The sequence below is a fragment of the Rattus norvegicus genome, chromosome 19 (genome assembly GCF_036323735.1).
Source record: "Rattus norvegicus strain BN/NHsdMcwi chromosome 19, GRCr8, whole genome shotgun sequence".
Lineage (NCBI taxonomy): Eukaryota > Metazoa > Chordata > Mammalia > Rodentia > Muridae > Rattus > Rattus norvegicus.
This window is the reverse complement of record NC_086037.1, coordinates 73,398,045-73,412,015: the sequence shown is the minus strand read 5'-3', so window position 1 is coordinate 73,412,015 and position 13,971 is coordinate 73,398,045. Positions and strand designations below refer to the sequence as shown.

At 42.3% G+C, this 13,971-nt stretch overlaps 1 protein-coding gene across 6 annotated transcripts in view; it reads right to left on the bottom strand.

Annotated features, from left to right (window-relative positions):
- Window positions 1-310: 310 nt before the first annotated feature.
- Nrp1 (neuropilin 1) overlaps window positions 311-13,971 on the bottom strand; it is a 155,149-nt gene continuing 141,488 nt past the window's right edge. For 3 of the 6 annotated variants that reach the window (XM_006255825.5, XM_063277784.1, XM_006255826.5), the window contains 5 exons: window positions 12,771-12,908; window positions 7,737-8,008; window positions 7,208-7,304; window positions 5,096-5,146; window positions 311-3,182 (listed from right to left, as the gene is read on the bottom strand). In XM_006255825.5, the coding sequence (XP_006255887.1) occupies window positions 2,896-3,182; window positions 5,096-5,146; window positions 7,208-7,304; window positions 7,737-8,008; window positions 12,771-12,908 (845 nt within the window). In that variant the 3' untranslated portion in view covers window positions 311-2,895. The remainder of the gene's footprint in view (window positions 3,183-5,095; window positions 5,147-7,207; window positions 7,305-7,736; window positions 8,009-12,770; window positions 12,909-13,971) is intronic. The other 3 variants (XM_006255827.5, XM_063277785.1, NM_145098.2) reach the window with 2 other exon arrangements.

The window sequence follows — 13,971 nt, the reverse complement described above, 5'->3', positions numbered from 1 at the left end:
GTATACATTCCCTACCTATTTCTTACAGATGCGTAACTCACCAAAAGTAATCTGTTAAAATCATAAAACCAACTTCATCATGTGGATATAAAAACTGGTGTAATTTGGGTGGGAAAAAATGTCCACTTGGAGGCCAATTCTGCCTCGCACAGCTCTGAAGCCCTGGTTTCAGATTCCCACTATTGGAAAGGGTCTCCTTGCTCTCTATCCACTGTAAGATAGATAACTTAAATCTTAGAAGGTACTAGACAGTGAGATGACCCCCGACATCTTTAACAAGAACAGAGCTAATGGAATAATAGCCATCAGGTTTGGGATTTTTATGAAAATGTTTAATTCAACTGCTTCTTTGGAATGTGTAGTTTCGAGCTTAAGTTACAGTTCATTCTAGGTGGTTTTTATGCTACTCAGAGAATACAAATTTCAAGTTAAGGCTTCGCTGTTCATTTTGAAACAATTTACAAGTGTCATACATATCATCATAGAAAATAAAAATTTCTGTAAAAAAAATTTGCACAAAATTTTATGAGGGTACAAAACATGAAGCAATAATATACCAGAAAAAACGAGACATCTTACTACGGAAAGTCTTATAGATTTCAATAAAGAAAAAATACGTTATTTTACACCTTTAAAAATTACGAAACAATCTAAAACAATATAAACTGAACATTTTGTAACACTGCCTTTACAAATTAATAACTTTATAAACATATAACTTTTAAATATATTTATCAGTGCAAGGTACTTTAAAATTTAAAGTTGCAGTATCATTTTTTCCTTGGCTGAGGACACTGGTCAAGTTTGTTGCCTTAGAAACAAAGTCTTACTTAATGCTTTTCCCCCCAGAATGATTATAACAAGTGAATTTGATGCCTCTGGGAATAAAAACATATCCTTTATTTTAGTGATCAATACTTCCCTGGAAAAAAAGACATTCTCAAATCTCACTAAACCAGCGTGAACAAAAACCATTTGTCCAGTAAGCAAATGTGATCTCTAAGAAATGTAACTGAGGGAGACCTGCAGCCACACTAGGAAGGGAAAGAGCTGGGAGTTCTTATGGACAGCCCATCAAGACAGAAATTCACCAGCCGGAAGCTGCTTTGGGTTAAGATATTACCTCTCTGTGCTGTCGAGGCCAATATCTTGCCAGTCCTAAGGTAGGCTTTTTTCTTTATGAGCCATTGGATGTTTCTAGAAGCATTCATTAAAATTTATTTTTCTCAGGGTTTCTGCTGAATGGATTGTTCTAAACATTTGTTTGGTTTTATGTACCCCTTGTGACTGGTCTTAAAATTGTTTTGCCTCAGGCATCATGATAATTGTTTATTTCTTAAATGAGCTATTCTTTTCATTATCCTCCTCTGACCTAATAACAAAACAAGAAGGTTTTTCAGGGCTCATTTTGCATATTTGGATGTAAAGTTTTCACATCCTTTTAGACTTGGGGATTTTATACAGTGCTTCCTGCGGGTCTCATCTGAAAGCCAGTTGGTACTCTTTTCTCTTTCAACTTATGATTTCCATTAGATGCAGACATTTATATCAGACATCAGTCTAATCAGAATGTATAAGCATGTGGCTTAAGGAAAAAAGATACTGTCACTTTAACCAGTTAACAAGAAACCCAAAGTTAGACTCTGGAGGACAAAGTTAGGAATTCCCCTTATTTAATTATCTTAAAACATAAAGTCTAGTAAAATTGTTTGCCATCGCCAGCAGGTTAAAGCTGCAAGGTTCATTCTGGACAGTGGCAAATGCTTCGCTTTCCAGAGGCAAAAAGGAGAGAAGAAGGAAAGAAAGAACTGAGAGTTTGTATCTGAAAATACATCCCATAGGAAAGAACGAGAGAGAACATTGCAGCTTTATACAAAGGGTCAAGAGACATTGACATTGAACTTCGGAAAAAATCAGAATGATTAAGCCACATTGCCAGGTCTTCAGAGCCCTTGCCTTCCCGGGGTTGGCATAGCACACTAAAATATACTTTCTTCTTAGTCAGTGGGCCACCAGGTCTGATTGAAGAGAAGGGTTTTCACCAGAAACAGAGTGGGTCATCCACGGGACACAAGGAACCAGTACACAAACAAAAAGGCACTTGAGAGGACGAAGACTAGCCAGTGCCGAAGACTTTTGTGGTGGTCATCAGCGGGACACCCGGGTGCTAGCAGTTTGGTGGCTGCAGGGTATGGTATCTCTGAATGGAGGTCACAAACACGAGATTCAGTACAACACTGGAAAACATCAAGAAAAATCTGTCGGTATTGCTTGGTAAACAGAGCTGACACGCTAGATGGGTACTGAGGCCACAGTACTTTGCAAACAAAATAGTCTAATTCTTTTTCTTTCTTTCTTTTTTCTTTTTCCTGTGCTCGCTGCACGTAGCGATGCAAAAGCGGACATTGGTGTCCCCTGAAATGTGGTTATGCTAATATGCTCTAGGCACTGGGCTATAGGTCACATGTCCATCGAAAGAGCCCACTGAACAACGCCTAGTGCCAGCATCTTGGATTTTGCAGTTTCCGAGAAGAATCCACCACAGGGTAAGGAGAAAGAGAGGAAAAAGGGGGCCAAGTAGGATGAACCATGAAGTCAGTCACACTTGGTCTCAACTGGCTTCTGATTACCCAAACGAAACCAAGAGAAGAAAGCAGGCTGTACATGATTCCTGTTGTTACCGCAGTCACCTGCTTGTGTCTGTAGGTGATGCTCATTGAAGCTCCTGAGAAAAGCCTGGCATGGCATCGCGGATGCCCTTCCGAGCTTACAGTGAAAGCGGAGTAACAGAGTCCCCGCCCTTCCCAGCTTACAGTGAAAGCAGAGTAACAGAGTCCCTGCGCCTCCACTGTTCTCCTGCCGCGCTCCTCCCTTGTTCCCTCCAGCTCCGTGCCTTCACGCCTCTGAGTAATTACTCTGTGGGTTCAGTTTATCTTTTTTCAACTTTACACCATCCACAAGTTCAAAGTTATAGTTCTCCAGGGCAGATAGGTTCCTTTCCGACATCCCATTGTGCCAACAGGCACAGTACAGCACAACTCCACAGACTGCACCCAGGAGCACCCCCAGGGCACTCATGGCTATGATGGTGATCAGGATGGGGTCCAGGGTCTTAAGCACATTGCCTGGCTTCCTGGAGATGTTCTTGTCGCCTTTCCCTTCTTCATATCCTGGGGTGCTCCCTAAGGAAGGAGACAAGAATGGCTCATGAACATTGAGAGGCTACATGTGAGTACACAGAAAATCAGGCAAAAAGGAAAGGGTCTAGGAGGCATTGTATATTTCAGTATCTGGGGACTGGAGGGGTGGGAGGTGAGTGTGCTGTAATTTAGAGATGGATTAGTCTAAATCACTTTAGACTGACAGATGTGTTTATAGTTCTTATCCAGCTAGTCATGATGAGACAAGGCCACAAAAGCCCAGGCTGTCAAACTTGCCACATAGCAGAGGATGACTTTGTGCTGCTGATCCTCACCACCCTGGTGTTGGGATTGTAGGCATGCACCATTGTGCCTAATACACATGTTGCTGTAGGTTAACCCCAAAGCTTAGTGCATGCTCGGCAAGCGTTGCACCAGCTGAGCTGCATCTTCAGCCTCAGATGTGCAGGCATAAAGTTTTGTCAAATCTCTGTCACACAGATATCTAGTGTGTTCGGTGGGTAGATTTAAGCATTCTGACATCTGCCTGAACCCCCAGGCAGTCTCAGTACAGTGCCTCTACGGGATGCTGCTCCTTAGTGTCCCCATGGGTTTATACACAGAAAACCATGAACATCCCTCAAACCCAAGTGCTAGTAATACTGAAAGGGAGACTTTTTTCTGAGTAAGTTAATGCCTACTCCTGTCATGCAGAAAGGGCTGTGGCGTGGACTGAGAAACAGTGTTTGTGTTGTGCCAAATAGAAGACATTTAATAATCAGTGTCTTCACTGCCCTGGTAGTGTTGCTGGAGACCGTCACGCTGCTCTGCAAAGGAGTCACTGGGGATGTGCTTGCCTTAGAGTGGAAACATGAGAAGTTATTAGCATGGGAGCTTTGAGCCTAATTACCTGGTACCAGGAGCAGGACTGAAATGCTAATGGGCAGCTTGTGTGGTGTTTACTTAATGGTGCTCTGATCAACTGAGATTCCAATCAGCAAAAACTAAAAATATGAGATGTGAGTCCCTAAACAGGGGAAAACAAGCCTTGGGGGCATATTAATATGCTCTCCCTTGATGAAAGGTTGTTTTGAAACAACTTCTAATAAAGTTTATAGCTGTGAGGACTTGGTAATGTGTTAATATTTGCAACAACACAGAACAGTGTTCATTATTTCTATCAGTTTATGACAGAGTAGGACCACGTTTCCAATGGCAAAAGATGGCAGTGGTATCTCACTGCTTGTGCAAGCTGTGAGTAAATCTGGCCAGGTTCAGAAGCTTCCAGGATCTATCTATCTACCTATGACACTATGTCTTACACCTGAGCCTTGAGAAGTGCTAACCCAAACCACACATTTCAGCGCTAATCAAACACACAAGGCTACCCGCCCCCTATTAGCTGTGCTACTGATGTTTCAGTCCTGCTATCTGTCAAATGGGAGTAAACTTGTCCCATGGAACCACTCTGAGGGTTTGAGATGACATAACTGTGTTACATGGAGTGTCAAGTAGTTCCTGTCCTATCCTCAATGTCACCACAGACTGTGGGGCCAGGGAAAGAAAACAGGACAAGATCCTCAGAGAAGTTAAGCTCTCTGCCCTCCTTGAGATTACACCTGGGAGGTAAACAGACACAAGAATCTGTTGGCTTCAAATGATTATATGTATAGTCTCTACAATTTTCAATGCTGTGATTGTGTTTCAGTGGTGAAGCTCAGTGACAGAGGAATGGGGTTTACTCACTCCTGGGAGTACAACCTCACAGTGTCATCCCTTAGGCAGCTAGGGACAGGCAATGATCTAATCCACACCCACTCGCCAAGCACAGGGACTCATTCTATCTGAACTGCCTGGATACATGAGTGTGTTAGGATTCCAGAGACATGTCTTTACAAACAGCTTAAAAAAAACCATAGGAGATTAAAAGAGGCTGATCAGTGAAATGGATTTACCTGTTTCATCTATTTTAATTTCTGTGTTCTTTTTATCTAGGTCTGTTGGTTCTGACAAGAAAAAAGAAAATGAAAAGAGATGTTTAAATAGGCAAAAAAACAGATATGACACACACAAACTGCACAGAAACCCTCCAATCTCTCTACTGGGCTTCCACAGTTCAGATAGGAAAATGTTTAGTTACATGGCTCAGAAATGCTATTAAGACACTGTAAAGGGCGGGGGAAAGGTTGTGGAATGTGTAAGACTGGTGAAAAATGAGAAGACAGTGAGAATGGGTCCATCACTATGAGGGTGTAGTGAGCTGATGGTTGCTTCCTACTGTTGGTCTGTGTTAAACTGGCTTTTGCTAAGGCACAATGACTCTTTGAGCTAGTAAACTTCTTCCTGTGATTTATCGAAAATAAATAAAATAAAATTCTATGGAGCCTCAGGATTGGAAACAGTCCTGAGTCCTGTATTCTTCAATTTAAAATCTTGTCTAGCACACAATAACGTTCGTAAACATGTACAAATGAATGGCTCATCTGTGGTTGGCATTAATAGCCCCCCCTGGCTAGGTTGCTCAATGAGATATATTTGGTAAAACAATTATATAATTACTCATATGTGCATGTAAAGGCCAGAAGTTAACACCAAGAGTCATTTTTCAATTTCTTTTCATCTAAATTTTTGAGGCAGGATCTTTCATTGAACCTAGAACTCAGTGAGATTGGCTGGCTCAGGTGCTCAGGGATCTACCTGTAACTTCCTCACAGTGCTGAGATAACATATGTGTGCTACTGTGTTTGGGTTCTAGGAATCCCGGTACCTAGTCTATCTCAGGTCTTCAGCTTGTCTCCCCAGCCCTTTCAGAGCACTCTTTACTGGTATATCTAAGTAGGAAAAAGTTCACAAGACCAATGTCCATATAATTTCCTGTATCACTTAGCACATTGCTTTGTATATAGTACATAGCCAGTTAGGACTTGCTGGCCTGAACTGAGTTTTTTTTTTATTGTTGTTGTTGTTGTTTTTATTTATGGAATTTGTTCTTCTATCCCTGAAACAACTCCTTTTTGGTTTCAGCACTTGGGAGAGGAACACAGTATTACACATACTGTGTTAACTATAGGGGATGCACACTTGAATTGCCAGATAGCCATAGAAATGAGTAATTTACAAAAATAATCTCAGATGAACTATTAAACTATACGAATTTGCAGAGCTGCTGGGTATGGTGGCATTGACAAGGTTTCTTTATGTAGAATGAAAAGCAGAGCATTGTTCACTGTTTTTGCTCCTTCGGTGTCTTCAATTGATGGTATCAAATTATTGCCCCTTTAAGGATTACATATATTCAATGTATTATAATAATAAAAGACTTGTAAGTTGTAGAAAAGACCAAAACCCATTGCAGCCAACTGGCCTCCTTTGTCTTCAATTTGCCCAGCAGGCTTATCCCATTCTGTTATAATTAACAGACTATTATGTAATGATATAGAACAAAAGTTTCAGTGTAGCAAATGGAGCCTAAGACTAATTACTGTGCTATTACATTGTCATTAGCGATGCTATTTGTAATTATGGATCAAGATCTGGGGAATATGAATTGGCTTTCTCTGTCCGACTTTCATCTGTGGATTGTAGAAGGGCCTGACAACCCTGTTAGGCAGATCTCTGAATGGCCATTACCTGCCAAGTCACGTCGGCTAGAGCAGAGCCAGAAGTGGCTACTTATTTATTATGCAATGATGAATGTTGGTATCTGTGACTCATTGACAATGTAATCTTAATTAAATTCTCTGTGATCAACATGTTCGAAGGCCCACTGTTTTGTTTCCATGCTCAGATACCAGAATAGTCCAGATGTCTGAGTGTTCTACTCTCCATCAAAACGTTACCATAGGCCAGATGTGACTTCTAAGCTACAGTCTTTGGATTCTGGAGGTGTCAATCAGACTTTCTAAGTAGCTAGGTAGACAGGAAGTAAGTGAAGAACTGACCTACGTTTAGACCCTTTTATCCTGCATGTGAATTCTGGTCTAAATGACAAGGCAAAGTCTACCATATGCTAAGGATCCTGCCAGGGCTAAGGACTTGGTTCACTTCCAGCTCAAACCCATCCTTACTTGCACAGTCCTCCTGAGGAATGTGGTTGTTAATACTGATATCATCCACAGCAATCCCACCGAGGTTTCCTTTTCCGATTTCACCTTCAAAAATAACCTGAAAAAAAAAAGAGATGGTTTTCATGATATACTAAAGTTCTGTCTTCAGCATCAATGTTCACAAACACTCTCTCGGTGGAAGCTTTAGCATACGTTCATGAGACTGCATGTGAGTTAAATTCATGAGGAGATTGCACAAAGGTTAGTTACCCATTCTTCTCTACCAGTGGCAGAGATGATCCCGACCTCTGCGGTTTTCATAAGATAAACTTTAAAAGGAAAGAAAATATTTGGGCAAAAGGGATGGTATCTGTGATATCTCTGAAACGAGTAAACGTGATTTTTCTTTTCTTTTCCCAGCTGTCATCTAAGAGACAGTAAGATGTCACTAACACAAACATCACAGAGGCAAGAGTTGAGGGTGGTGAATTTCACACAGTAACCCAGTGTCCCAAAGGCTCCAGCGCTCACTTTGTAGAAGGGTTCATACCTGATACAGTTTCAGAGATTTGTGCAGCAAGACACGCCCTTCCTTCCAGTGGTCTCCTTGGTGCCCGACCACCATCCAGACCAGTTGATCATATTCCTCTGGCTTCTGGTAGTGCAGTTTGACCCTCAGTGTACCCACATGAGAGCCGGACATGTGATACCAGAAGGTCATGCAGTGGGCAGAACTCTGGGAATAGACCACAGGGCTCACCAGGCGGGCTACTTTGCCTTTCTGATTTTCATCAGCTTGGGAATAGATGAAGTTGCCATCTCCTGCTGAGGCAAAACTCTGTGTCAGGGAGACCAGCCAAATCTACAGCTCTTTTTTTCTTTCTCCTCTCAAGTAGTACCCATAAAACACATTCTCCTGGGTTGGGTACCAAGGAACCAAGCAGTGGAGAGAGCAGATGCAATTACTGGGAGCCCCATAGGCACTGGTGGCCTTGCTCAAAGAGGCTTTAAAGAGACTCTGGGTACTGTTTACCTGTATCATGGCATCACAGGCTACAAATTTTATCTGTCTTCATACTATCAAACGTAGTGTCTAAGCAGTCTATTTACAGAGTTTGAAGAAAGTGTCTGACTTTAAAATGTTTTTGCATATCCATGTACACTCGGATAACCTGGACTAAGTGAGATGTTGAACACTTTCCTCTTGGAAGGAACCTGCTGACCTGCTGGCTGCTTGATGTGTTATTTTTGCTCTTGCACTTTTCCAATACACATATTTATTATGTATATATGTTTATATTCTTGTGTGTATGCATGTGTATGTGTGTGCGCACACATGTATGCACATGCTTGCTTCTATAGTCAAGTGCATGCATGTGTGTGGGAGCTCATACTATGCTTGTAGAAGATAGAGAACAACTTTGGGTATTTTTCAGGTGCTAGCCACTTTGTTTTTTGAGACAGGGTCTTAACAAGTTACAACTCCAAAAATAGGATAGGCTAGCTAGCCAGAAAACTTCAGGGATATACCTGTCCTTAGAGCTAGGAAAATAAGTGTAAGCCACCACACTGGCTTGTTTGCTTTTGAATTTTAAAAGATTGATTCTAGGGATTGAATTTATATACTTGTGTTTACAAAGCAAGCCCTCCCCAACCCCCCTACCCCATGACTGAGCTACCTCATCAATCCTTAGGCATCTTTAAAAATTGTTTTTATTTTCCCTTTAGTTCACATTAATGGTCTATGGATTTCTCGAGTGTGCCCAAGAGTTTGATTCTCATTTGTGAGCCTGCTTCTGTGTGCTGTGCTTCTGGCCTAAGGAGAAGCAAGTCTGCATTTCTGAGACTCATTTGCACATGATGTTTTGGCAATGGTGACATTTGTGGCGCCATAAGGACTTGCTGTTGGCTTTGCTTTAATCACCCCCAGTGGGAACGACTGTTCTTGCTTCCACCTGGTCTAAACACACAGCCTGTGGGCCACCCTTTGCTCTATGAATAGGAATCACAAACTCCCACATCTCACATGATGTAACTGGAAATGTAATGTGATACTCAGGTCTCAGAGGGCAGTAGGGTGCTTCCTTTGCTGGCCCACAGGCTTGTAAACCTATGAGGTACCTTTTCACTGTGCATGTGTGGGCATGTTCTCGCGCTTTATTTCAGTAGTGTCTATATGTTCTAGTAGGCAGCTCTCTTCCTTTGCGAGGCAATCAATCTAAGCTCTCATAGATGCTCTTATTAAGTCAGTGAGTGGATCCATAAATTTCCCTAACCGTTTGAGTAATCTCTCTCCCTCCCTCTCCCTCTCCCTCTCCCTCTCCCTCTCCCTCTCCCTCTCCCTCTCCCTCTCCCTCTCCCTCTCTCTCTCTCTCTCTCTCTCTCTCTCTCTCTCTCTCTCTCTCTCTCTCTCTGTGTGTGTGTGTGTGTGTGTAATGGTCAGAAATTTATAGTGGGCATTCCTTATCACTTCTCCACTTTGTTTTAAGACAGGGTCTCTCAGTGAACTTTGAGTCTCTGATATGGTTAGATTAGCTGACCATCAGCCCCAAAGACCCTCTAGTTGCCCCAACAGCAGGATTATAAGTACATAAGGCCATGTCTGGCTTTTATGTGGGTGCTAGAGACCTGAACTCAGGTTCTTGTGTTTGCATGAGAGCCACTTTACTATAGAACTGCCTCCCAAGTCCTCACTGGGTTCACTTTTACCCTTATAGCATGCCTCTGCCCCTGGATACCCTTCTAGCCATAGTGTGATGGTTTCCACTTACAACTAGACATCAGGCCCTCCTCCTAATCCTCCTTCAGCATCCATGGACATTATGAAAAATAAAAAGTCTATGTTCAAGCCCTTTGGACAAGTGCAATGTACCCTCTGTGTTGGTAATTCCAAACTTTTGGATTCAACCAACTTCAGATAAAAAAAAATACAAATTATGTCCATACTGAACAAGTATCATTTTCCCCCTAAACAATGCACTGTAAAAACTATATAACATTTGTGTTATATTAGGTACTATAATTAAAATAGAAATCTTTTTACCTAGAGGTAAATGTAGGTAGAGTTTATGCAAATGTGCTATTTAATGTGAGATACATATGGAGGCCAAGTGTACCTATATTTCCTGAACACAGCAGCTGCGGGGTAAAGACCTGCTTAAACATTTGTTCAGTGAACGAAGGAAAGAAGCTGGTACCATTTATAAAGAGGTACACAGATCTACTCCTCTAGTTAAGAGCACAAAACCCAGTGAGGTTCCTTTACATTCAAAATTAGGAATTCTTAAGTAATAATAATTTAAAAATGCTCCAACATCCAATTTATAAAGTTCATCATTATCATTGATTTTGAGAAGGGATTTCACTATGCAGCCTTGGCTAGCCTTGAACTTGTGGTCCTCATGCTGAGGGCTGGGATTCTAGTGAGCACCACAGTGCCTAGCTCCCAAATATTATTAAAAGCACAGGGATGGAGTTGCAGCTCAGTTTGTGCAATGCTTGCCTAGCAAACATGAAAGTCCTGGGTTCATTCTCTAGCATCATTTAAATCTGGGTATGGTGGCTCATGCCTATAACCCTAGCAATCCAAGGTGGAGGCAGGAGTATTAGAAGTTCGAGGTTCTCATCAGCTACAAGGGAGAACTTAGGGCCGGCTCTTGTATGAGTGAGTTCTAGCCTTTAAAAAAACAAAAACAAAAACAAAACCGGGGTTGGGGATTTAGCTCAGTGGTAGAGCGCTTGCCTAGCAAGCATAAGGCCCTGGGTTCGGTCCCCAGCTCCGGGAAAAAAAAAAAAAAAGAAAAAAAAGAAAAAAAAAAAACCCTGAATAACTAGTGAGTGCCTACATTCATGAGAGTTAAGCAGGCAGGGGATGGGTCTTTCCATCTAGACTGTTCCTTGTTAACAGCTCAATGCCAGGCATGCCTCCTTGTCTCAGATGATCCCATTTCTCTCTTGCAGTGAGAGGCTCTTTCTAGTTGAGGGTTGGAGGGAGGGAGGGAGGGAGAGCGAGAGCACGAGCTAGCTAGCTGCCACTCAGCAACTGGGAGAACAAAGGAGCCACATAGTCCAAAGGAATCAGACTTCTCTACCATGAATCAAAGAAGCACACTCCTCTCCCAATTTCCCAGCGCAGAAAGTGCTGGTGTTTCCCCTCTCAGACACTTTATCAGACTCTGGGTCGGGAACTGTGTCTTCATTTTCTCAATTAGCACTCCGCTTCTGTGAGCCTTTTAGCTTTTGTTTCTGGCTAACATAGCTTTTCACCCTCTTTGAATGTCAGGTCCTACTGAGCCATTTCACTTCACTTTGCATCCATTTTTCTACCATTACTGCCTTCATCTCGGCTAATTGCATTTAGTTAATATGATGCCATTTATGTGTACAGTGCCATTTACAGTCAAAGTATTTTAAGTTTTCTAAAACCGCTTGTCTTAAGATTCAATGGAAAGTGTCTCGGAATTGAAGGAGTCCAATTTTATCCAATTTCCTTGTCACTCTCATTAGGAAAGGAGGTGGCCGTGGCAGAGAGAGGCCTCTTCAGCATACCCTGTGCTTATATTCACCGTGCAAAAGTGAACAGCAGAATGGCTAAGGGGTGGAACACCTCCTACCCATCTGGAAGCCCACAAGCCAGTCACCCCCTGGGCTGGCATGTGAGAATCCAGGGATTCTTCAGTATCCCAAATACTCAACTTATGGGCCTTTTGACAGACCTCTGTTGAATACAATTCAGGAGTGTGGTGGTAGTGGTATGTGTGTGTGTATGTGTGTTTGTGTGTGTAGCAAGTGAGTCTGTGTAAGAACTCCATGCAGGGTAAAGAAACCAGGATCAGGGTGGTAAGGAACACACTGAATTAGCTGTCTGCACTCATTCCTGTCCCAGTAGTTCCTTGTAGGAGGAAAGTATGGGTAGAGAGCTGGGAAAATAGGCTAGGTTGAGATAGGTCTCCTATAACACATCGTTCTCCCTTTACATCAGGGGAACAGAGAAGAAGCACCACCAAGATGATGTACTGTGCCTGGTGATCCATTGGTGCAGAGTCTAGGATGGGGACATCACTGATGAAGCATTACAGAGTGCCCACCATGCAGTTATTCCTTTCCTGGGACAGGGCCTCACATAACCCATGCTGGTCTGGAACGCAGTGTGTAGCCAAGGTAAACTTGAACTTCTGATCCTCCTGTTTGCCCCTTCTGAGTGCCTAGATTGCCAGCACGTATCATGTCTGGTTTTAAGTTATTTTATTCCCTTCTACTGAAAATGGTTCAAGTTGTCCTTGGTAAAGGTTTGGAAAAACTATAATGAGTTTGAGTTCACTGAATATATCTAATGTCGACCTGACGTCGCTCCCCCATCCTTGCTCACTTGCTCTTTAGGAAGGCCAACCCATAGCCAAATGCAATCAGAATTCTTCTTCTTGCCCCTAGCCTCTTTCCAGTAAGGAATGCATGCTTGACAATTCTAGAAAAGAGAAAACATGAGCGAATGCTTCTAGTGTTTCTCATCATCCGTAAAGTTACAGGTGTCAGGAACCTTCCCACTAAAGATGTACCAAACACGGAGCCATGACGGCGCTCTCACCTGTGTGGTCCTGAATGGGCCCCGTCTTGCTGGTCAGCACCCTCCACCTGAGCTGCGCGTGGCTGTCATGTTCCCAGTGGCAGAATGTCTTGTGAGAGCCCCAGCCAAACTCGCAGTTAAAACCGTATGTCGGGAACTCTTCAGTGGGGAAGGGCAGACAGACATAAGGGAAGAATTAACCACCAGGATCAGGAAGGCCATTAATAATCAGGGCATCGTTTTTTTTTAAAAATTCCATATTTGTTCTAAAGCTATGGGAAATCCACCAAATCCAGGATTACCAAGAAACTAACAGTTGCATGAACACGCCGAAATGTTTGCAAAGTCACATTTAGCTTTATCATTCTTTTTCTTGTCCATCTTTAAAAAGATTATGGGTGGCCCACCAAATTGGGTTTATGTAAGATTTCCAGGAAGACTACTTTCTAAGGTACTCGTGTACAACACATCAGTGGTACTTTCCCGAGTTGCACAATAGTCGATACAAAAAATACTATTATTGAAGACGAACCATAAAAATTGATAAGCATCGATGATAGGAATCTTATTAGAGATTAGCCACAAGTGTCTGACGCTGGGATGTGAGTTGGCAGGAAGCCTGCCCCTGAGTTTCACTTCTCATCACGCCAGCTGATGGCCCACGCCTTTTGTCAGGAAAGAATGACTGGACCGTTTTGCTGAGATTATTTTCTTTCTTCTGTGCTTTCCATCAGGTCAATTCATTTCAGAATAAGCCTGTTCATTTTTATTTATTTATTTTATGGTGAATTTCTGCATATAAATTGTTCACCCCACTTAAAACCTCAATGTGAGGTCACATAAAGCCCAAATTCATTTAAACATTGACTCTTCAGAAATGCTTTTTAAAATCTTCCAAATGTTTCCTTTGGAGGTTGAAAGCATAAATGGGTTTGCAGGAAGGCATTTGACCTTACTGATCCTTAACCCCAAAACCTTTCATTTACTCAACTCAGTTCTTTGAAAGGGTCTTGAGTTTAGAAGTATTAAAAAAAAAATCGATGATAGGGTTTTGTTTGGGAAGGAGTCAGCAGAGGCTAAAAATCCTAAAGATGAGATCTTTGTCCAGTCCCCAGGCAGAGCAAGCCTGAAATTAGTCATCCACAAGATGGCAGTATTGAGTTGAATAGAGCCACATCATGGGTGTCTGTCCAACTGGAGTCTGGAAAGACTTGCAAAAATA